This window comes from Glandiceps talaboti, chromosome 3 (assembly GCF_964340395.1).
Source record: "Glandiceps talaboti chromosome 3, keGlaTala1.1, whole genome shotgun sequence".
Taxonomy (NCBI): Eukaryota; Metazoa; Hemichordata; class Enteropneusta; family Spengelidae; genus Glandiceps; species Glandiceps talaboti.
The window spans coordinates 10,709,876-10,736,563 of record NC_135551.1 but is presented as its reverse complement, the minus strand read 5'-3'; the positions used below and the strand labels follow the sequence as shown (position 1 = coordinate 10,736,563).

Genomic DNA, 26,688 nt, shown 5'->3' with positions numbered 1-26,688 from the left:
CATGAATTATGATTTCATTACCAATAAAAAAATCAAGTTCTGATAAAAACATTTTTCACAAACACACTGACAAAGTCATTTACAACGCTGGGGAATATCAATACTTGGCACTACTATTTAGTAATACAGGGGTACGTATATAAAATTATTACAACTCAACACATTCATGTCTGTGTGACTATAATTTCTGAAGTCAACAAACGGATTCCTTGATAATCTCAAATGGGGGGGGGGGGGTTAAGAGAGTTACAAGTAGTGAAAGTTGACAAATGGATAGTTCAATTAGTACATCAAGAGAGGGGGGGGGCACAATATATCAAAGTTGATAAAAGTGGAAGGGGTGGGGTGGGGAGGGGAGGGGAGGGGATGCAAGTTGTCAAAGCTGACAAATTGATAGTTCCACTGATACATCAAATAGGAGGGGGGGGGGGGTGGAGAGGAGAGACACACGTTATTAAAGTTGACAAATTGCTTCATTTAGCAAATCAAAATGAAGGCCTGACAAGGTAGGGTTTATAATATGCTGATTTAGGAAATCACTGAAATGCTGGTATACACATACAGTGGACCCTTTGCTGAGTTAGGAGTATCTCTTTGTCTCCCACTTTACTAAAATGTTCTCTTTGTGTCACACGGCCATCATATCCCCCACATTCTAATGGTTGATGATTGTTATTGGGGTGATAATATAATTAACTTACAAAAGAACAAGGGATAAGTTTCTAAAAATAGCTGCAATAATTGTAGTACATACCAAAGTATAAAAATTGTTAACATTCAATCCTTGGGGTAACTTGAACTGATATTGTTACTAAGTCAGAGAAAAATGTCTAAATGAAATTTAAAAAACAACAAAAAAAAACCATGTCAAAATGAAGTTTTCAATTTTGGTATCGAACAAGTATATACTTAAAACATAAAAGTCTGTGTGTTTATCTTTTCACAGCTAAACTAAAATAGTTGAGAGATAGCTTTGTGTTTTCTTCTACTATTTATTTGTAATAGTGACTCTAAGCATAGACCCTGGAGTGATAAGTTTGTCCATGCCGAGATCTACCCTCGAAGACACACACTAGATAGTTTAGTGGTGAACTGGCCTTCTATCATGTTGAACAGACTGTACAATATGTCATTGTGTTGTTCCAGCCTCTGTGGCTGTCATTAACCATGTCTACTAGGGCCACATGACATGTTGTATTATACAGACTACGTGCTGAACTGTGAATGTTTGTGGTTCCTGAGTTTAAAGTGCATTTCATTTTTTTTAAATGTGTAGTTGAGTAGCTGTGTATCTAAAGTTTACCAACAACCATAGTCTGTTTTGTATCTGGGGGTTTGAGTCAGAGTGGTTGCCTAAAATTTAGCAGTCACCCTACTACCACAGTAGCCCCCATCCTTCCATATACATAAACAATTTCAGTCACAATATTCACTGAGAAAATCCTTCTCAAAATGTACATATTCATATTTTGATCAGTATAAAAACAGATCAAGTCATCCTTGGTAAAAATTCATAAAATATATGTATAAAAATATGAAAATGAAAGTTACATAATCCAACGAAATAAGACATTTCAAAATATACAGCCAGTCACCATTTGATATTTCACACTGACCAAATGATTAATTTATGCTAATTATATTCACAGATACACATTCAGGAATAGCGACGTGACCAGATATGGTCATGCACACTTCTAATTTGCATGACAAGCTGACAAATACAAGTATTCTGTTTGACAAACATTTATGAATAAAAGATGAACATGTTTCATGAATGTATTGGATGTTTTCATACTGGAGACAAGTCAAACCTTTCTTGGGTTTTGTTATTTTCAGTGATATTGTCAAAATCAAACCGAAATACATGTACCTCTCCAAGTTATTGGACAACTTTGTGACCATACTATTCAATGCACAAAGTATCTAAACTTTCTGGCGATATATCCTTTCTTTTCACTTTGGATTACACAGAATGGCCAATTTCCTGACTGTGCATTTGGATTGACTTCAATGAGTTCTACTTATACAAATAAGGCTTCGAGGAAATCAAACATTTTTTGGAACATATAAACTACCAAATGTCGCTTTTTAAACTGCAGCATACTCTAACATACATAAACCCTACTTAAAGAGTAGGTCTCGCAGAGTTAAAAATTTTTGTCAAATTTGGATAAAATTACTGAGCTAATGTAAGCCATAAAAAAATTCATTGATTTTACATTGGATAATATACATCGTGTTTCTGTACATAATACATAAAGTCATAGTAATCTTACATTTCATCAAACACTCCTGAAATTCAAATTGTAAAACTTTACAAGGTATAATAACAACTAAGGTTAAAGCAGCACGTATCCAGACATCACTATATCAGGAGGTAGACAGGTCTACTTTGGCAACTTATGGACATGCGTCTGTTAAAAACTGAATTTCTACTTCCTAGACAAAACACTACATGAAATAGCTACAATGAATACAAAGAAAGAATTGTGTGTGTGTACATGGACTCAGTTTAAAAGAACAAAGTGATTCAATGTCTATGGTTAAGAGAAATCAACTTTCTTGCAAAAGTTATTCAATTCTTGTGACAGTTAGCCTTGTACTTATTGAAATATCTGTACATATTGGAGTGTTCACTCCACAGTCTATGATATGTCCAAGGTTTGTCATTCATTTGAACAATAGGTGAGTATTTACAGAGTGATGTTTCTGCCTATTGTGATGTGATGTAACCTTGAATTACTTATATGATTTAATTCATGATGTACACCATTGATATATAAGGGCAGCAAATAATTCTACTGAAGTCTACTGTCATTGCTGATGAGACAACCAAAGCTAACATACTTGATTTGTAGACAACAGACCAAATTAATTTGTAACAATGAGTCCACCCTTCAACTGACCATGTTAGTAATTCTGGACACTTCTATTTACTTGTATCTGACAGGACTGGCTTTGTTGTAGACAAGACAGTGTACATTCAAGGCTACATTTGAATCTAAGCGATGCAAAAGTGTGTGATAATCATGAGAGATTGGTTTCTTCTGTGATGCCAAGGAACTACTGAGCTGCAATAATCCGTTGAAGGTACATGCCATTTCAACTGTTACGGTGATAGCGTCAGCTGGGCCTCCTCTGCGTAATCCAAACCGTGGCCACTCTGACTCAGCTGAGATATGCTTCTATCAGTGGTCAAATCATCAAACTGTAAAATAATGATGATATATACAAATAAGTTATATATTGTCCAGCTCATCTGAGGTACATGCAGCTATGGTTATGTGTTGGCTTGTCATCAAATAAAAAACAAACATCATACAATGTATCCATAGACATAACATATTGTCTTTAACTCAGCTGAGATACAATTTTATCATTGGTCAAATCAAACTGTAAAATAATTTTGTAATATTACTTTTACACATATTACTAAGTGATATATTGCATGTGCACTTGTAAAACTGTACATATATATACTACACAACACTACAGTATCTCTCCACATCAGAGCCATCACCCTGATTGATCCCACTACATTAATGACACTACATATTGCATACATACACTACACAAGATCAATAGTATTATTTTACCTTATCTGTACTACTAGCCAGGAAGTCATCATCAAAGGAGATATCTTCTTCTATTTCTTCAATTTCTTCACTAATACTTGGAGCTGAAATTCCTGACAGCCCTCCTTGTTGACTCTGACTCTGAGTTGGCTGCGTTTGACTGTCAGAAGAACCACTACTACTACTGTAGTTAAATGATATAGATACACGACACGCAAACACAGCAATACACCACACCCACCCACACCAAGCAGATGAAAGACATTCATATTCACAGAAGGGTAAAACAAACATTCACAATTCACAGAGGGTAACAGATGATGTACAAGAATGAATAAGCATTACAATGATGAAGGTCATCGGGACAAAATGTTTCGATGTAACCATGACAATTGTAAACAACAACAATTACAGAATGACAGGATGCATGCATTCAATGAAAATAGGAATACCACATTGATAATTTTAGATAACAAAAAGAAACATGATTTGGTACATAGTCATGAAACATTAAAGATGACATAATGAGATATTGACATGCATGCGATCATTGTTATTAACAAATGACAACAATGTACAGATTACATGAAGATTAATTCATAGAATAACAATGAAATGAATCAATTACACATTTCAAAATATGTGGACACATTACCAGTATCACCGACATGATAAAAAGTTACATATATATATAAAAATAAAGTCAATTAAGATTATATTCAGAAATAAGGGCATACAATCACCACCATCACCATGAGATCAAGACAGAGAACAAAAAAATAGAGAGAGAGAACAAAACAGTAGTCAGTTTGAGTGCAAAACCCTGGATATTATATATTTATGTATAGATCTAAGCTACAGAATACTTTTCTAAGTTTTACATCGCACAGATACTAACTGTATTTCCCATCACCTTTCAACAATTTTTAACATTCAGGAACTATTCACCATTATATAATCATGCTAACATACTCAAGCCGTTGTATGTAATAACTACTATGTTATTACATATTTAAAACTACCTCCATGACACTTGAAAGAGTTCTACACAGTTTAATGTAACCTTTAGGATGATCGCACAATGTCACACAAGCTCAATAAGCAAACTTTGTTCGTTTAGTAGGAAGGGGGCTGGTTTCAATGCAATTGCTTAACTTCACTTTCACACTTTCACACAAAATATCACGTCTTCAATGATAACAGCTTCTGTATGTACTACTGAGATGTTGATAAGTTGATTAAAATTTACTTCTAATGTGATAGACAGTGCTGGCTTTCCAGTAGTATTTGAATGTGTTTTGCCATGATCATGTTTTAACATCGTATCAATAATGTGATTGCTACATCGATCATGTGATTGCTACAATCATGGTTTACATCATACATGTATATACATGCGTTGATGACGCACTCGTAAACACTTGTTTAGGGGGAGGGTATTTTCCTAAACGAAGGTCGTTTATTGATCTTGTCCGGCATTGTGCAATCATTCCTTGCATCTTAACTAAACTTTCAGACCATCATGTTATGACATATCTACATCTTGTCTAAAATCTACTGTAACTATTGTATTCATTATGCACTATATGTTGTTGATGTTATTGTTATTATTATTGTTGTTTACCTTTGGAAGTCATCTTCATAATCATCTGTAGCTGTAATATCTTCTCTAGGAGTGACACCTGGTGATGTGTATCCTGCTAACTTATCGATACTGTCTAAATCTTTGTCAATGTTCTTTAAATCACTTTGTTTTACACCCTCTGTAAGATAAACATCACATTGGTTAGCATAGTGGGAACAGAGTGTAAGATACGATAAATGTGTACTACATGCATGAAGTCTATAGTCTTAGACATACATTGTAGTGTAAATAACTAGAAGTGTGTTACTGTGTATTATTGCATTTCAAGCTACATCTTGTAACAACATTAACAACCATATTCATGACAGCTTGACATGCAGAAACTCAGATTTGTCATACATAAATATGCTGAAATCATAAAAACATGCATGTTAGTATTTCAAATAATTCTTCTCTCTATAGATCAAATAATTCACAAAGCTAATACAACCATGACATATACAATCAACAAAGTACACATTATTTGATTACCTTTAGGTCCACTTATTCCAGGAAGGGGAGGTGCGTCTTTCAGAGAACCTAGTCCACCCCCGGCATTAAGTGGTGGTGCCCCACTTAATGATGACATACCACCTGTCTTGTTTGGAGGACTTTTAGGTGGGGAAGACCTACCAGTTGGACTCTTTGGAGGAGAGGATCGACCTGATACGTTCTTAGGTGGGGAGGACCTCCCTGTTTTCCTGTGATACATTTATTGAAAGAAGAAATTGTCATTACTGTGTGTCTTTAAATTCTAAATATTTAGTAGTTGTTCCTAGACCAAACAGTCTGGAGCTGTTAGCTATTATGTGAGTACTGAATGACAGCACTGGATTTAAGGAGAGAGAAAACAAAACTCACAACTTTGAATATCATGTATAGAACTTATTATTTGTAATGCATTAACAAGTGTTGGGTTCTCCTCTCACCCAAAGTTTGCTGGTCTACTGTTGTCAGGAAGAGGGTCATCAAAAAAGGAATCGTCTTTCTCCAAACTATCCTCTGTGGTTAATCCATTACTGGTTGTCCGACTACTGCTCTCATTAGACGAATGTTTGTCTTTCTTCTTTTTACCATCAGGAGACTTTTCTCTCTGTGTGGAGTCAAGAAAATTGTGAGGCGTTCAATTAATGTCGACTTTTCTCTCTGTGTGGAGTCAAGAAAATTGTGATGCATTCAATTAATGTTGAATTTTCTGTCTGTGTGGAGTCAAGAAAATTGCGATGCATTCAATTAATGTTGACTTTTCTGTCTGTGTGGAGTCAAGAAAATTGTGATGCGTTCAATTAATGTCGAAATGCAACCAAGGAAATTTCTAGTCTTAGTAGCCAATCATAATCATCTTTAGAAAACATCGCAGTAAAGAAAACTGCAAAGTACGAAAAGTTTTATTCTAAGTGGCAAAAAATTGAACAGAAAGTAAAGCTTGCTTAGTAATTTTTTTTTCCACTACTTTTAGTTACTAGTTTTTGTTACAAAAGTTTTGTCGTGTATTTCTTTTTCCTTTTTTTCGTGATATAAATAAAATTACAAAAATTGATAAAATAAAAAAAAATAATCATCTTTACATTACAATCAGACACATGTAATGAAACCTTCCCTGCCGAAACTTAATGCAATACACATGTATATAAAGAGAGGAACTTAATGTCACTTTTAGGGTTTTACAATAGATCATTACATCGCTTATATAGCTCTCATCTCTCCTGCTGTCAGTGCTGTCATTCTGACAAGAACCCCTTTTCTCATAAACTATAATGTTAATCACGTCCATTCACTGCGAAATATGGAAATTATTCATTGAGTGTGTCAGTTGCAGGGAAAGACCAGTCACACTTATTTTTACCTTCAGCACACTTGTACTGATTACAACAACTGGTGAAAAACCACTGATGCAATTTGCTTGAATGAAGTAAGCCATGAGAAGACGTCACACAACGACAAAATAGGTAAAAAAATTAACATAACTGATCAAAAAACAAAGGGGGTCACCTTTACTGTAGGTTGACGTGAAGTGTTATTAGTTTGTTTATATATCTATGGAAGTTAGTCATGTTGTAAAATAAACTTTCAATTAATAAACTTAACATCACGTGAGTAACATGTACCTTTCACATAGGGGTTATGGGATCTGGGATCTCATGGTGCTTATACTTTGACAAAATACTGACACAAACAGTTCATTGCATGAACCTTACCTCATTCCTGATTGCCACAAACAAGCAAACAAACGCTCCAGTGTTATTTTGCGAGTGTTACAAACTTAAATATAATATTGGGGTGATAAAATAGCACTTCAGTAATGGTAACCAACTCAACTTTGGTTATCTTTTAAAACAGCCTTACCGCACCTGATATGTGTTTAGCCATTTTGGGGATTCCTGCAATTTGCAAACGTTTATGGGAAAACCTCTCCTGATGATGTCATCGTTACTCTAATCTTTTACTTTTGACACTATTTGTACTGTGTCTTTTTGCAAGCCTTTAAATAGTTTGTATTAACTTACCCTAGGTGAGTGTTTCAATCTTGGTGAAGTCGCAACGAGGTCTGAGACATCATGAGCCACAACACCTTTACACAAGACAAATAACCTTCTATACATTCCTAAGAACTCATCAAAATCAATACCTGTAGAAAAATACAAATGGTGTACATCATCATATCTAATCATAAATTTACCATAGTCTAGTTAACAACTATGCAGCCATTTTTGAAAACAGTATCACAAGAGGGCGCCCCAGATTAAGGAAAATGAGGGCCAACATGTTGATCATGGATGTGAGATACATGACAGTTCATGGTACAATCAATAAAACATACAATAACTCCCTATCTTCCTAACAATTAATTTAAAAACAAAGATGTAGAACTATTCAGATTAGTTGAGAATATAATCAACTAGCTTTAAAACACTGGAAAATAGTGATTTTTTCAAACTCATCCATACAGGATTTAACCCTTACTTCCTGTTCTGATATAGCACTCTTAGTGTCCAAAGTACATAGTCTTTTGAATTTTTTTTTCATAACTGGAACATGGCATATTGTGTTAAACGTGTTGAGTTGATATATAATAAATTCATTTTTGCATACAATTTTGAATGTCTTTCCTGTCAAATGAACTAGGACCTGTGTATGTTCACTTTAACCCCTGAAAATAGATTTGCAAAGAAAAGTCGTGTAAAAAATTTAAAAGTCTGACTTCTTCCTGAAGGCAAAAACCACAGCAAATTCTAATATGGTTTGACATTTATCACATTTCCTGGCTCTAAATGAAAACTTTTTTTTTATGGTATATAAGATATGCCATGTTGGTCCACCCTATCAGGCTTCTTTAAGTGATACCTGATAGTGGCACAAATGTTCTATCTTACAGACTAGTGGAAAGACGGTGTTTCACATTTTGGCTCCAATGTAGTTTAGCAGATGAACGCATTTTGTGATTACAGTCTACCCATATACTCACCACTACTGAAGTCCCTGTCACCAGCACGAAATTCATCATTCACATACCGGTCCAACATATTCCTGCAAATACACAACTTGTGAATGAGAGATCAAATCAAATCAAGATGGTTTCACTTAAAAAATACACTCCACTGCCAAAATGAGAGTTTCCCTCAAATTACACTCCACTGCCAAAATCAAGCTGTCAAATTTGAGTCCAATAGCTGGGCATTTCACTGCTATACTTGTCATACCATTGTACACATACACGTACAAGTCCACGTACACACACAATGCAAGTATGACTCTAGTATTAAAGACCATCTTTTATGACATCACAATTTTTGCTTAGTTTACCAGTAAATTTCGGGTAATTGTGTGATTGACACTTTTGTCTACACACTTTTTTTATTGTCAGCTGTAGTATTTTTGAACAACAAAGACCACACAAAAATGTTTGTACAATGATACTACTGGAACAACAAGACAAGACTCGCATATTTTATAGAACTACAAATGTAGCAGGATACAAAATATATATACTGCCTACAGGCTTAGCTCATAAAATACAAAACAAAAACTTTGTGCACAAAATACACAATGACTCCTCACAATAATTCTCACTAGGTACTTTCAACTTATTTGGTAACTGACAACATTTCACCCATGGTAAAGATAATTCTATATAGCTTTTACTTAAAGATACGGTATCCTTATATCCTTACCTGTGAAAATGTGGGAAGATATCAAGGAAGAGACTTCTTAGCTCATTTTTATCAATATAACCATTCTTATCCTGTGAAAAAAATTACTTTTGTTATTTTCATTGAAAGCAAGTCAAAGCATTAATATCAAATTTATACTTATTAATAATTGATAATTACACATATAATATAATGCACATTTGTTATTTTCTCACCTTCCAGGTATATATCTATAATCAAACACCCTGGCGAGTCTCATCAAACCCCTTAGCTAAGAGCTCTAAGTTCATTCAGTATTGTGGACACAATGGAACTGCTCACTGATTACATGATAATTTTGCAATGATGCATTATGATGATTAGCTCTGGTTTTGCTATTTGTCCCCAGGCACAGTTTCTGACCATAACACATGTATCTCTTTCTTGCTTTCTTTTGTGTTGTTGTTGTTGTCGTTGCTGTGAATTAGAGTGGCTGTGTACTCTTTATTGTGCGACAAATAAACAAATAAATAAATATGTACACAAAGTGATGAAAGTAATCAATGCTTCATATGTAATGATATGTATTAAATAACAGTGAAAAATGTAAAAGTTTTTGTATAATTGCCACATATCTTTGTCAACGGAATGTGTCCAAAACTTAGTAGGTAATGCAGTAATTAGAACAGTACTGTGAACATTTCAATGTACTTACTGTATCGTACAATTCAAATTTCTGTTTAGCATCTTCCTGCTGTCTACTTGTCAAATCCTGTGAGAAAATTGAACATTGAAATATGAAAATATTGAGTAAATTATCACAGAATTGGAGCCATTTTGTGTGAATATTAGATATCGTGGCCTCTTGGCTATGTCTATAAAATATATCTTTGTGTAAATTTATGCAGTTGAATATAGATGATGATAAAATGAGTCTATGATTGAAAGTGTTTATTTTGCTTTCAAATTCCATGTAATATTTTGTTTGTGAATAACTCATTTCGAAAATGTACTGTGTGCTTGGTTGCATTTACAGTCTTGGAACAAGTTAACCTTACACATATAAATTTATTTTACTTTTTCAAATATTTTTCTACACAAAGAGTATACTTAGTTTTATGTCCAGTATATATTTTGTGTGGTTGTGTAGTATCACTGTATGTGCTGTCAAACAGTCAGATACATTTTTCTAAACAGTGCAACACTGCTAAAAATGCAACTCTTTCTTCATAATCACTGATTTTCTGTTCAAATATTTCTTAGTATTTGTCAGTATGTATACATTCATATATTTCTTTGTATAGTGTTATGGGTTTATTTCAGGAAAAGGATACATTAAGAATGCAGGGACTGTGTATTGGAATACATGCATGCAGGGCATGATCAGAGCTTACATGAGCATGAAAACTGCATGCAACTTTTTTTTTTAAATTTCAGCAGTGATTATTAAATGAATGAATTTAAAATTATGAATCAATGCAAATATTAGCGTATGAATGCACATAATTTGGTATCACAAGAACAAAGTTACGATACAACAACAGTTACAATGATACATGCAAACATTTGTCACAAAATAAAATATTATCTGTGAAATAACAAACAACACATACAACAGAGGTACATACAACTATAACACAGTAAAGGCAAAATATTGTCACAAATACAAGAAACAAGGGTAGCTATATGACAAGTAAAAATACAGACAAAACATTAATTAGTAACACTACAAACAACATATACCATACATTTCAGTAACAATAATAATATGGAACCTCACATACATCTTGATTACATGCATAACATCAGTCTAAAAGGCTATCCATGGCTTAAAATCTCCTCATGTCTAGCTCAATGAGGTCCTGAAGATGATTCAAATTCAACCAAAGCCAATTACAGAATTCTTCCCAATAACAAGTTTGTGTCTATATTTGGGGTGGGGGGGGGGGGGGAGAAATTCCACTAAGGTTGTTTGTATTTTCAATATACACAAGTCGTTTATGTAGTAAATTGATGTGCCCGATAAAAGTACATAATACAAAATGTATATATTACTGGGGACAGTTACATTATGTCCAGATATTGTTGGTACATTCAATTTTGCCACTTATACATCATTTTCATCATTCTACAGTTGGGGAGTTACTCATTTCAATGAACAACTTTATGTAAATGATTTCTCATTGAGCTAAATGGCGTGAAGCGAGATCTTGAGATTCAGAGCCACGAGTAGCCTTTAGATAGACTCCCTCTAGCTAGACTAGTATAACATATATGCACACAACACTTGGACATAATACTAGGAAAACACATGTACTTGAGGAGATGCACAACAAATCTTACATGTTATTTGACATGCAACCCATGCATAATTACAGTAAAACATGCACAAAATAGATAGTTTTCAAGAATCCAAGACAGTGTTCCAGAATGGCTAGTAAATGTTATCAGGTATATTATACAAATATATTCAAACTACAAAAATGTATATGTATGATACATCAGTGGTGGCATTTTGTTTCAATGCTTCACAACACAAAATACATCTTTGTGAAGCAGCGAGTTAAGAAATGCCACCTACAACTCCTTTTTGTTTAGTGATATTTGAAAATTATTTTGAAAACTTCCATGCATTTATTAGATGAATTAATAAAACTACACACACAAGAAGAAGTTATTATTACTAGATTTTAAAGATACACATATTAGAGCAAGAATCACAGCAAACACATCAATGCAAGGTAAGCCTATACCCTTTCTGTTTGCTGTCCAACAAGCATATTTAGGTTTATTCATCCATGCAGTATTGGTGGGTGGGTAGGTAGGAGTGGAGGAGGCAAGCAGGGATAAATGGTAAGAGGTACAACAAGTATGCAGGGAAAATAAAAAAATAATAATAACCAGGTTATGAATGCTGCTGTAGATTTAAAAATACCGCCAATGGCGTTGTAGCACAACTGTAGTTTTTAAAAATGTTTATCCATATGCTAGTCTATGCTAACAATAGGTGTTTATTTGCTGAATAACTATCCAGTTGCCTATCTAACCATGTTGCTATCTTTACGATAAATGCTATCATTTGGCTGTTGCTATGGGCGTGGTCATGTTGTTAGATATATTTGCATACATTTGTGTATGTTTTTGTTCACTTGTGTATGAATTCCTGATATTGTCTTTGCAATATACGTGATCATTTGGCTGTTGCTATGGGCGTGGTCTTATTGCTAGGAAAATTTACATACATTTTTTGAATGTTTATTCAATTGTCTATTAAACCCTGTTGTTATCTTTGTGAAATACACCACCGTTTGGCTGTTGCTATGGGCGTGGTCATGGTTACTAGGGTATTTGCATACATTTTTTAAATGTTAATTCATCTGTCTTTCTATTCCTGTTGTTATCTTTGCAATATACGTGATTATTTGGCTGTTGTTATGGGCGTGGTCTTGTTGCTATGCAAATTTACATACATTTTTTGGATGTTTATTCAATTATCTATTAAACCCTGTTGTTATCTTTGTGAAATACACCACCGTTTGGCTGTTGCTATGGGCGTGGTCATGGTTGCTAGGGTATTTGCATACATTTTTTGAATGTTTACTCACTTGCTTACCAGATGATGTTGTTATTTGACCAAAATATACTGCAATTTGGTTGTTGCTAAGGGCGTGGTCATGGTCGCTAGGGCCAATTTTGTCAAAATGTTTTTAAGAAAATCTGCAGAATAACAGTTTCAGAAACATCTCGCCAAGTTTCAGACTAATTGACCAAGTACTTTTTGAGATATAAGTTTTTGACCAAAAATGAACATTTTTACACCTAATTTGCATATCACTCATGGAATCAAGGTAAGCTTAATATTTCTTTGTCCATACATCCCTAGATACATTCCCATTAAATTTCAGCCCAATCTGCTCAGTAGTTTTAGAATTATAGATTTTTAACCAAAAAGACACATTTTTAGCCCTAATTTGCATATCACTGATGGAATCATCCCGTCATGAACAAATCTTACTTTACACCACCTTAAGAATGTTCCCACCAAATTTCGCACCAATCTGCCCAGTAGTTTCTGAGTTTAAGTTTTTTGACCAAAAATCACATTTTTTGACCCAAATCACACACCTGTGATGCGATCATTTTGATTTGAACAATTTCCCAACTAGACACCCAAAGTAATGGACCCACCAAATATCGTGGCAATTGGTTCAGCGGTTTTTGACTTTAAGTTGTTTACACACACACACACACACATCCACACACACACACACACAGACAGACAGACAGACGCCGGGCGATCCCTATAGCACTACTGAACAAGTTCAGTTGTGCTAAAAAACCATGCATAGCAATAACAGCTGATAAATGGTTGGTTTATTGTGTATGTAGGTAATATAAATTAATTGGATAACATGTTTAAGGTTGGAAGATAGTGTATGTATGTGTGTATGGGGTGTGGTTTGGTAGGGTGGGGGTGTACATTGTATGTGTGAATATGTGTGTGTATATAATATATATATAATATGTGTGTATGTATGTACAAATGTATGTATGTATGTATGTATGTATGTATGTATGTATGTATGTATGCATGCATACATGTATGTATAATGTATATGTACAAGTGTGTCTGTGCATATGTGCAACAGTGAGTTTGTGTTTGTGTGATTGTCATCAGTACATGAGCATATACATATATATGATGAAGAGAAGATTAATCATTATTTCATGTCAGTCACTATTTTCTGTGTACAGTTATTCACATGTAACTGCTGAGTTGGTTTATCAAGTTTTTCCTACACTGTAGATATGAGTGGAAGCATCACTTTCAGACTCCAACATCCATTGGTTTGACATTAACTTCGTTACAAAGATGAATACAATATAAACGTAACTGTATACATCCATAGCACACGGTGTTGTAGTTACATGAACCCAAGTTCATTCTATGAAAACATACATGTATGCACATCGGAAAGATTGGAAGCATGGCTATTTGTGTATTACAAATCATTTACGACAAAACTCAACTGAGACATACAATCTATACATATCTGTATTACATATTTATAAAGGAATTTATGACAAAACTCATACAAATACGATGTACACATTGTAATACCGTCATTTGTCAGTACAAGCTCAATCTGATTAAAATCCAATGTAGTATAAACGTTTGCTGTTACATTTACTGTCGGTTGTTTTCCAGAGCCACACAAGAGAGCTGAGTAAATTCACTCAATCAATGACAATGCGTAATGTGCCGAAACATACAAGTACGAACACAGAGCACAGACAACGTTATCGTTATTGTTTGGTGTTCTGTTTCTTTCACTTTTGAAATTCGGATTCTGGTTGGCTGCGCCTCGTGTGAGATTGGATTCGGGAAAACCTATGGTACTGTGTCAGATGTATGTAATGAGCGCTCCCAAAAGAACAAACGATAGTAAACGTAACAGCCAAAAAGAAATCGTGATATGTACACTACATTGGATTTCAATTAGATTGGTATAAGCTATAACCATAGCCAATGGTCTGTCATTTATTGTCCCTTAATCTTTGAAATGCCTAGTAAATTGCATGGTGCATGTTAACATAGCCAAGCACCATGTTAGGATTGTGATCTGCTTACATAAGCATTAATGCTTATAATTATATGATATATAATAACTCACCCAACATCACACTATGGTACATACATGGAATAGTGACTTGTGTACTGAAAAGATTTAAAATTCAGCTAGTCTTTTTACCCTGACTCTCAGTCTCACCACTGGGGGGCTCTACTATGAGACCACCCAGGTGAAAGTAGGGGGAAATGTAAGCTCAAATTACTTGCACCTGTTCTCTCTCCAAGAGCAGTACATTCTGGAGAATAAAAACTTCACATCTAACATTGCACACTAAATGATCCAGGTTCCATTGTAGCAGGTTTGCATGTCTCAGGCAAGTGATTAATTACAAAGAATGGACCTCCTAAGCCAATTTTTCATAACATGGAAGAAATGTACTGTATGACTTCAGGTGCAGATGACTTGGGATTACATTTCTCCATACTCTCGTCTGGGTGGTCTTGTAGTGGAGACACTAGCAGTGGGAGTCTGGGTAACCGAGACCAACTTTTCAGTGTGTAAACCTGTTACCAACATGTCTACATTAACACAACTGTTTTTGAAACCTTTTGCCAATAAAATAATGAATTTAAATGTCGAGGGAATGTTTTCACAATGTGGAACAGGCTGAATAACTTTGTAAGAGAGTTTTGCAAGTTTGTGTATTGATATAAAAGTTTGACTTCAGTGGCTAGAAATCTTCAGTAACAGAGACTAAATTTCTATTCCATATTATGAAATTTCTCCCCATGTTTTATCTGCAATAGACTACAGTTGTTGGTTTAGATTTGTTCAATAACACAACAACATCCAAACTGCACTTATTATTACGTTTTCCAGACAGGAGAACATTTACAAGTTACATAGTTTGTAGGAAACTTAAAATGAATCTTTTCACTAAAGAGAATGTCAAGAATATTAAAATTTTGCATGCACAAGGAAGCAAAGAATTTAGGATCAATTATTTTGGTTGCAATGTGTCTTTTCAGTACACAAACTTAATATAGTAAAGCAATTATATCAGTGTTTTTGTTAAGGGTAATAAGCAATTAGTGTCGATAGAATCTACCAGACTTCCAGTGTGCCCACTAATGATAGCCAAATTGTGTTGTTGTTGTGAGTCAAAATGAGAAAAACTTACATTTTTTGTGAGTCAACACATAGTAAGAGATAGGTAGGGGAACACTAAATTTTGGTGCATCACTAGAGATTATGTGCATCAGTGGCATGTCAAATTGACTTAGAGGGCACACTGCAGACTTCACAGGGTATTTTATCAGGATTCGCTATAAAAAATTATGGCAATCCATGGAAATTTTACCAGTTTTCTCTACTCTGTTACTGGGGTTCTGAAACCTTAGCAAAAACACTGGATATGAATTTTTTAAAAGCATGTTGGGCGAGTGCTTCAATTGGCAATAGATGTATTAAAAGCAAGCAACAGTAGAAATACCTTAGGTAAGACAATTTCCTGGAGAATGAATGGACATAAGGGACAACAGAGCCACCACACACAGAAGCCAGAGAGGATGCAGGATGTGTACAGTTCATTTCAAGGTACATGTACGTATAGGTGTACATGGAAGGGGAAATGAAAAGAAGAGAGAAAAAAAACATACATATTGGTTAGTATCACAACTAAATGTCTGAACAGTTACAGTTAATTTTAACAATTGGAGAACTCAGAAACTAACTTATAATAATGTACTTTGTATATCTATAAGACTGAAGGACACTGGGTCATATTATATGTTGTATAAGATAGCTTGCTGAAAATTGGTTTAAATCAATTTAACACAACTGCAAATCTGAAAGCTATTGACTTGAACTGCTGGGTTTATTTACTTGCTGCCACACAAAGACATAGTAGTAGCAGATAAAAATAGCTTTGTTTAAAATTCAGGTAAATTTGAGGAAACTGTAACATTAGGATTTGGGATAAAATGGTTGCAATGTACATATATAATGTTGCGTGACATTTGTATCACTTTGCATGTTGAGCCCAGTGTCCTTCAGGTACACCACAATTTCTATGCAGGAGCATAATCAGCATTAAAATCTGATGACGGAAGGCACAGAGACTGTTCTCTGCCAGCAGATGATACATGTATCCTCCCTTATCATTATTACCACCACAAGTTCACATAACTATTTAATGAATGAAACATGCATCCTTACAACCTGATCATGATGCTTCAACTGCAAGCAAATTGTGTAAATAGTTTGATTGAAATACATTTGAGCATTTAGAATAAACAGATTATTTTAAAAACTGAATGAAGTAAATAGTATTGTGGAATAAATGACATGCAATGAACAGACTACTCCCTGGAATACTATGACAGAACCCCATGACACACGAGTGCAAGTGTGGCGTACTCTGGCTATTTGCACGAGTGCTTGCAGTGTTCTCTGCAACAGTACACTCATGAAAGTGCAGCAGAAAACAATGCAAGCATGAGTGCGAACCACTGGCACTCACACATGGCATGGGGTTCTGTTATTATTACATATATGTTTATCTGAAACAACAAATTTCCATAAAAATGACACTATGTGATCACATACTGTCATGTAGAATGAATGATTGCATCCTTATTTACATGTCATTTGTATGCAGGTATGTAATGACGTTTTCGGTATTGCACTGCAGTGCAAATACCACTGCTCCATGTGTGTGTGTGTGTGTGCGTGCGTGCGCAATGGTGGAAATAATCTCGAGTACATATGTAGTAATGGATAGACCCTTGGCTTGTTGGGTGCTCCTTTAGCCAACTACATGCAATGTAAATCTGTAACGACTGATAGTAAAACAGGTTATCAACTATTAAAGTGCCCTCTAAGCCAAAGTTCTTGTAATCTTATCTTATAAAGTCTAATACCAAATTTTACAATGTATACCATGCATGAGCCAAGTTGAACAAAAAATATGGAATACATTACATATACTCTAGTCATTCTACGTCATGACAACATGTCAATGTCTCAACAATACATGTCTATGTCACTGGTTCTCAAGTGTTCGAAATATGAGTCAAAACGTGTAAAATTGCCATTACTTGTCCCCTGATTTTTCTTTGATATTACAAGCACTGGCATAATTATGTTATTCTCCAATATTTTTCTTCATTCAGCTAGTCTAAAACAATACTCCTGACCTAAGGGTTGTATAGCAACTCGTAGTGACAAAGGCCCTTAGGTCACCCATATTTTCCTCGCCTCAATGAAGAAAAATATTTGGGAATAACATCTACATGTATTTATATCTATCTCACAGCATTTATCACACTATGCATCTTACAGTAAGTACACGTATATAGGCAGGTGATTACACTCAAACTTGAATTCATAAATTTTGCCAAACTGTTATTGAATTATTTATAAACTAAGTATTATAAAAATATTTTGAATGACATGTATGTATTGCAAGCCTTGGAAATTTGTCGGGTGTGATCTGTTTGCAGACTAGATGTATCTAAATGTATTCCAGGTAACTAGGAGTTTATGTCTGGTGTTGTCAGATGGCTGTGAAAAATATACTATCACTACAGTACCACCACAACCAGTCTATATGCTACAAAAAAACAACAACACACACACTCAGTCATACCCATTCAAACAAGTCATTCATTGCAATGTATCTACTAGACTAAAGCAAAAAATGCTATATCTATAGAGCAAACAACTTCATGCAAACTTTGCAGATTACACTAGTCTACGATGTATGCCTGCTTTAATACAGCAGTGGTAAACTGAGTAGAATGTTATCAACACCCATGCCTGTACACGTACATGTACATAGTTGTGACTCCACTATCTATGTACAAACTGAGCCTACATGATTCTTTATAACTTGCCTGTTTACATGGTGGTGGTTACCTACAGGTAGACTATACACTAGTGATCAGCAACACTGTAACAATATTGTTACAATATAGTAACAGGCTAGTTACAATTATAATTACATGGCTGAGATTACCATACTGCAAGACTGGTGACACACAGTATGTAACACTTTAATACAGCATTTACTGTTTAGTGTTTTTTTGTGTTAATATCGAAACGTCTTTTATAACTAAAATACTTGTATGAACGTAAATCATATTGCAAAGATCTGCAAATTACTTTACTACGTGATTTTGAAAGAGTGGGAAGAGTTGAAAATGAGACGAGTTCACATTAGGGCGAGTTGAAAATGGGGCGAGTTGAAAATGGGACAAACTCTTACTGAATCGCAATCTGCTGTAACACTGGTGGTCAACAGTCCTGTAAAAAGCACTTTTATTGCTGTTCTAAGAACGCTGAAGAAGCAATGTAATATAGCTGACAGACTTAATGCTTTATAAAGTATCACTCGATCAATTAAACTGTGATTGATAAATTGATAGATCAAAGAAAATATAGTGAAGAAATTCATAACAAAATTGTTGTGTATCATATTTATATGATAAATATATTTCACTTTTGACTATGCAGCAAGTTTATTGGGTTTTGGGTGATTTTGATTCTGTACGATGGCTAGAAGTATATGTACAAGACTCTATGTAAAGACATATAGGTAGGATTCTACATTCTACTTCATTTACCAATTCTACTACCAACTATACAATGATTAGTAAATTCAGGAAGTAAATATTAGTCAAACCTCTTCATCATCCTACAAGAGAGACAGGGAAGAAGAAAACAGAACACATTCATGGGATTAATAAATACAAGTTTTTAATTGTAAGGACACTGGAGTACATGAGCCCTTGTATGTAGCATGAGAGCTTGGATGTCATAATTGTGTGAAAACAATAGAAATTAATTATCTAATTCACACATTAATCAATGCAAACCAATGTATTATGATAAGTGAGTGAGCACTGGGCTTTCTGTAAGACTTGACTTGTATAATTTATAAAGGTTTTTTATTCTGGGTCAAAGTGATGAAAACTGAATTTTCTTGTGAGTTATTAAATACATGTACATGTGGTAAGACAGAGAGTATATCCAAATGTTGGTGTATCACAAGAAATTATTGTGCATTATTGGTGTGTTGCATTGACTTACATGTACATGTAGTTGGTACACTAAAAGGGCTCCATACTAGGACCCATCTGGCCCTTGGAAATAATTGTAATTTGTAAAGCTACATAAATCTGATTAAAATCTGATGTGGTAAAAGCGGCTAGATGCCTTTATTTACCTCTATATGTCCATCATTTTGTGTCATTTGTTTTGTTCCGAGTGATCATTGCCTTCCCACATCTGAACCTGTGTAATACACAATCATGTTTGAATCTCGCGCTTTCGATTGGCCAATCAGGATGAGCATTACGTTGGCAGCTGCACACACTGGAGAAATTGAACCGTGCTCAATATTTGTGAAAATCTTACAAATATTGTCGACATTCAATGGGATTGTCTATTACACAGGTTCAGATGTGGGAAGGTGGCGATCACTCAGAACAAAACAAACGACACAAAATGATGGAAATAGAGGTAAATAAAGGCATCTAGCCGCTTTCACCACATCAGATTTTAATCAGATTGGAGCTACATGTACATGTACATAATAATTAATACTAATTCAGCCACTGAAAGTCACACAGTTTTATTTTTCACAATGCTTCATTGTTCTTCACATCCAACCTGTCTGGCCTTGCTTGAATATGAATAAATACGTGACTTTTACACTGAGAATCTGTCCATAAATATTATCATTGCAAACCATACATATCTATTAAACTCAAATATTTCAAGGCGCCTGAGCTACTTTTCATTGGTAGGTCTGCAGTACTGTCAAAGAAAACAAGTTCTGTCACACGAGTGATCCTGGTGTCAAATAAGAATTGAAGTTTTTTGAAAGAACAAGCCATTGAGAATGACATAGTCCCCGCTATGATTGGGTTTTAAGGAATTAACACTACTCTGATCACGCAACAACACTTGTGAACCTAAATCAAACAGACTTAGATATGTTGTGTCTGCTTGTCGGACATGGAACATGCCTACAACAATAAAGGATTGGTCGGGTATGGGGGATCATATCAATATGAAAATGGATATGCAAATGTATGTCATAGAACACTGTCCTAATACCAACTCTGAATGAGATCTGTTCAAGCATGTCTGAGTTATGGCTTTGGACATGGAAAATTCACAAACAAAATGGCTGCCAGGCAGCCATATTGGATCGTATCATGACGAAAATGGATATGCACATGTATGTCATAGAACACTGTCCTAATACCAACTTCGAATGAGATCTGTTCAAGCATGTCTGAGTTATGGCTTTGGACATGGAAAATTTGCAAACAAAATGGCTGCCAGGCAGCCATATTGGATCGTATCACAATGAAAATGGATATGCACATGTATGTCATAGAACACTGTCCTAATACCAACTTTGAATGAGATCTGTTCAAGCATGTCTAAGTTATGGCTTTGGACATGAAAATTCACAAACAAAATGGCTGCCAGGCGGCCATATTGGATCGTATCATGACAACAATGAATATGCACATATATGCCATAGAACAATGTCCTAATACCAACTCTGAATGAGATCTGTGTTAGCATGTCTGAGTTATGGCTTTAGACAGGGAAAATTCACAAACAAAATGGCTGCTAGGCGGCCATATTGGATCGTATCATAAAACAAATTGACGTGCATATGTATGCCATAGCATGTTGCCCCTGTACCAAGTTTGAAAAAAATCGGTACAGGCATCTCCAAGAAATGGCTGCGGACGGACGGACGGACAGACGGAACCCAATCCATAAGTCCCCGTTCCGGACTTCGTCCGCGGGGACTAACTAGAGACCCATCAATGAAGAGGAGCTCATATTCTCAGAATATTTGGGTTAGAAATGTATGTTTGAGATGATATGAGTTTATGTGAATATACAAGGTGTATCATGGTCATCTCCACAATACAAAGGGAGGTGTGGTATTACATGTAGTTGGAAATACATCTTGGTTGGTACTAACAAGCATTGAGGTATTTCCTCTACTAATCACATAATATTATTACTACATAGATCTAATGCCAATGACACCGGGAGGAAAGTGTTTTTGTGGGTGTCCATTATTTTTAACTTGTTCTGTAGACAATAATAATTTTCCTTTGTAGAACTAATTTAACCATTTTCATACTTCCTGTAGACCAACTCATAATTAGTATCAAAATTCACAATTTTTTTTTTAAATCATTATTATTGTAACATCCTACAATGTAGGAGACACAAGTACATGTTTTCCTTGGCCCACAAACCTGACTAGTTTGAACAAACTATTTTTTGGTCCAGCCAGAAGTTTAAAGTTATTTTTTATTTACTTTTCATTTGCTGATGTGTATTTACTTATTATAACTAATTCCCTTTCCTTACTTGAAATGTAAATCTTCTTTTCTTTTCGACCTCTGGCAAATAAATATGTATATATTTATGTAAAAAAAAAAGTTTAACCCTAAATTCATAAAACTTATTTTATATTACACAGATCTCATACAGCTAAATTATAGTCATCTGGTTATATTTCTGATAAAGTTTCTCAAGTTATCTACCTCAGATGTGGAGCCAAGTTTCCTTCTTCCTTTGACATCAGCTGACATTCCTTTCTTCATCAAGTAACATAGTAATGGTTTATCTTTTGTTTTCTCTGAGTCCACCAAACTAACTTCTCTGGCAAGATTTTCTCTTCTTTCATAGTTTTCACCCTTCATACAATGATATAAGAAAGTCTTAGTGTGTGCAGACCTATGCTTAATGTTGTGTTTTCATTAGTCTAGTTCCTGACGATCGTGTTCCGATGCTACGTTATCTTCACACATTACGTTTAGTCAATGTCGTTCCTCTCGCACAGAATTCTGTGCCCCCCTACAGCATTCATATAAATGTGATTATGTAGTCGCGTCCCCACGTGATTTAGTTTCAGTAGACTGTACTGGAGGTGGAGTTCGATATTTACATTTTTACGGTTCACAGCTGTACCAAATGAATATTAATGAGCGATGACGACAGCCTGGTAATTTGTTATGGATTATTACTGACATGCACTGTTTGCCCTTTGCCCAGCATGGGGTTGAACCACCTAGAGTAACGACATTGACTAGACGTAATTACTAATGTGTGAAGATAATGTAGTGGAAATCGGAACACAGTCGTCAGGAACTAGACTACATGTATGTTTTCATCAAATATACCTAATCATGTAATGAAAAAAAATTATGGAATTAAGATTCTTCAATTTCTTGCTGTCTTTCCCAACTTCTAGTATTTTTGCGTACAAACAAAAACCCTCTGGTAGAAAGAGGATTGAACTAGGGTATAAACAAATCAAAACAGTTATAACGCATAGGCAGTTGAATTCTGCAAATAGCAATATGAGATCTCAATCTCTCCCAGTCAATAATCTTAATCAACAAATTCCAAAGTACGAGCTGACCACTAGGTGGCAGTATAACCAGTCAATTATAGACTACCTACATGCAGTGGTCAGCTACATGTAGCTACACATGTACACGTATGATGGGTTTCACCATTCTGCCGAGGACTGTCGGCCATGACAAATCAAAAGTTTGGAAACAAAACATACAGGAAATAATTTCAAAAAGTATCTTAGTTATAAATGAATGAGAAAAATGCCCATGATTAGTTTATATATATCTTGATAGGTGAAAAGACTTTAGTAGATAAATGCAATTTAACTTACAATGTTCGTCTCTGGATCAAAGACTGCCAATGAAAAATCTAAATTAAAAAACTGTAGGAATTCCCTGACTAGTGACACAGTAAGAATACCTGGAAAAATAAGGAAAACAGAACTTTGTCAATAAATACATCTATAAATCAGTAATTTCAACAACAAAATCCAGGTTTTTGACAAGTCACTGGACTGTTAGATATAATTAGATGTTATTCCCTAATTCTTCATTCAGCTGAGAAAAATATGAGTAGTTTGCGGGGGGGGGGGGGGGGGGATACATAACGAGTCATTAGACAAGTTGTGACAAACCCTTAAGTAGGTCACAAGTATTTTCTGACTGAATGAAGTAAAATGATGGGGAATAACATAACTCAATCTGATTAAAATTGGATGTGGTGAAAGCGGCTAAATGTTTTATTTACCTCTATTTCCATCGTTTTGTGTTGTTTGTTTTTGTTCCGAGTGATCGCCGCGTGGGAAAGCAGCGATCACTCGGAACAAAAACAAACGACACAAAATGATGGAAATAGAGGTGAATAAAGCATTTAGCCGCTTTCACCACATTGGATTTTAATCAGATTGAATATAACTATACCTCTCAGAGCATAATTTATGAAAAATTAGGAAATAAAATAGCAATTTGGAACATTTTGACTCATAGTTTTAGCATCGCAAAACTAGTGATGTAGACACATGTGGTCGTGATGTAGAACAACCAGGGTATATAATCCATATTTTGTATTCAAAAACAATAACTTGAGTATGGTTTGTTATGTATGACTGCCCTCACCGGCCAGCTCTATCCTGCTATCTATGAAAGAGGTTGACGGGTGTGTGAGGGCGCCAGATCACGGCATACAAATGCACCTTACACATGTGTAACAAGTCACTCAAGGCCCAACTAATGCAAAATTGAGCTTACAATCATAATTGAGTAAGAGGCTACACTGCTACACAACTGGGTGATGACAATGTGTAAAGATGGAAATGATAAAAAATACCCACCCTCTTTGGTGCTGATGAATTTCTGTAGATTTTTGTTAACAAAAGGAGTTTTGTTATCAACTGATTCTTGTTCCTCCAATGCTAGGAAAACACTGGCTCTCAGTTCAGCCTAGACAGGGGGAAAATACAAAGTTACAGCAGGTCACAAAATCGTGTTAGTTTAAACATGGACATGTATAGATGAGGTTGTACTGATTTTAACACAACTAATCAGCTGCTGTAAACTTTTAAACACAAAAGCAGTTCAACTTAGACTTGCTCATGTTTCTGGGCTTTTTCATTATTTATTTCGATAATGTCCTGTGAAATGATAACTTTAGTGGGTGATTGCAAAACAGTCAGGTGAATGGCAGAAGCCAAATGGGAGACTACTACTAGTACTAGTAACTTGGGGGAAAAAGAAAAAAAGAGTTGGCCATTTTGCATCACAAAAATAAAAATGATTGACAAATTCAATACATTTGAAAAAAGTGAGAACAAATCTCCCCAGAGACTGGTGCCGGTCTCAGTTCAACTTCTCATAGTGTTCAATCGTAAATTGTCTCCAAAGTATGAAAAGTGAACAATTGTTATTACATGTACAGAATGGCAGTTTTATAGGTTACTAGGACTGCTAGGACCAGGCAATAGTACTTGTACATGCACGTGTATGCACAAAATTTATAAGGAAATTATGTATCACAAAATACATGTGTAAGGCTAAAAAAAAACATTTACATGTACATTTTGTAAAATAAAGTTCAAACTTTTTCTTTTTCAATATTATTTTCAAGATTTATTTTTCACTGTTAGGCAAAACAAAAAAAATCGTGTGGTTCCAATTTTTTTTTTTTTTTTTTTTCATTTTTGTTGGGGGGGGGGGTCTGGTTCAGGTTTTTGCAATGTACAATGTTGAAGGTTGGCAGTATTTAATTAGGCCTATAAATATTGTGTGGTTTTAGAATAGGTAGATTTTTTTTCATGTGTGAGTGTCTTGTTCAGGTAGTTATGTTTTCTGTTGTTTTTCATAAATATTGTTTATGGTTGGCAGCGAAAAACTACAAATGTAGGTGGGGGCAGGTAAACGGAACCAAACAATTTTTTTTTTAGTATACTTTTTTTTTAAATTTTAGGCATACATGTACATGTATATGCTATCAAAAATGTGCAGGTTAGATACAATGTATGAATAAGACCAAGAGACTGACCCAATGGGGATGATTAATAAATTATGCACATGACGTAAGTATGATTAATATTGACTATTATTAATGTGAACTTACAAGTACACATGATACAGTCAGCCATCGAAAGTCATTATGAGTACATATATTTCATAGGTTAATAGTTGTAGTTTTGTTCTGATACATTAAACAGAAGTACTAGTATCATACTCGAGTGCTATACATGTAGATTTGGTCCAGGTGTCGATCCAGGGTATATGGTATCGTAATAAAACGTAAACTTGTTAATTTTGACAGTCGCCCATGACACTACAATTTGAACGTCAATGAACAATTTGAATGAAGGGCAATTTAGTAAACGTGCAATTTAGCTCTAAACAATGAACAGAACGTTATCTGGCAAGTAAAACGGTGCCAATGTGCATGCTTCAACACTGTTTATGTCGTTTCACGTTGCCTCGGTTTCAGCTTTTCAAACTGGGGAGCGCGAACAATACATGTAGAACCACAGTGTACAGAAAACTTGTTGAGTCTTGTACATTCAGTCACTGTAATATACTAGCATATCTCGCCGTAGTCATATAAACTGAATCGGTTTGTCCATTCCACAAATTCATACGAAATATTCGCATTAAAAATCTACAGCTCGGGAAATCTGTAATGACACAATCTTGAAGACTTACCCTTATTTTACCGAGAACTCCATTGTTTTCCAACGTTTGCGCCACCAAATCTCTCAGTTCGGTATCCTCGTCGGCTGACATCTTGATCTGTACTAGTGACCTTACACTTCGGCTATTTCCGGTAAATGTTCGGAAATGGCATATTTATTCGATATATTCAATATTATACCCATAAATCGGGCGCTAGCAGTTGCTAATTTA

General features: G+C 34.9%; 1 protein-coding gene across 1 annotated transcript; it reads right to left on the bottom strand.

The window, feature by feature from the left end:
* Positions 1-26,568, bottom strand: LOC144432527 (uncharacterized). The gene is made up of 15 exons (XM_078120752.1): positions 26,488-26,568; positions 24,642-24,750; positions 23,643-23,731; positions 22,495-22,647; positions 19,590-19,601; positions 16,398-16,415; positions 10,048-10,104; positions 9,375-9,445; positions 8,669-8,730; positions 7,710-7,831; positions 6,132-6,295; positions 5,695-5,903; positions 5,203-5,341; positions 3,600-3,762; positions 1-3,211 (listed from the first exon to the last, which is right to left on the bottom strand). The coding sequence occupies exons 1-15, from the start codon at positions 26,566-26,568 to the stop codon at positions 3,113-3,115; spliced, it is 1,548 nt and encodes a 515-aa protein (XP_077976878.1). The 3' UTR covers positions 1-3,112.
* Positions 26,569-26,688: the final 120 nt, after the last annotated feature.

Bases quoted from the DNA above. Each gene is read 5' to 3' on its own strand.
- LOC144432527 (XM_078120752.1), bottom strand. From the start codon at position 26,568: ATGTCAGCCGACGAGGATACCGAACTGAGAGATTTGGTGGCGCAAACG. The intron at 9,446-10,047 runs GTAAGTACATTG...TTTTTTTCACAG, and splicing joins AATTTGAATTGTACGATACA to GATAAGAATGGTTATATTGA. The intron at 3,212-3,599 runs GTAAAATAATAC...ATTATTTTACAG, and splicing joins TGGCTAGTAGTACAGATAAG to TTTGATGATTTGACCACTGA.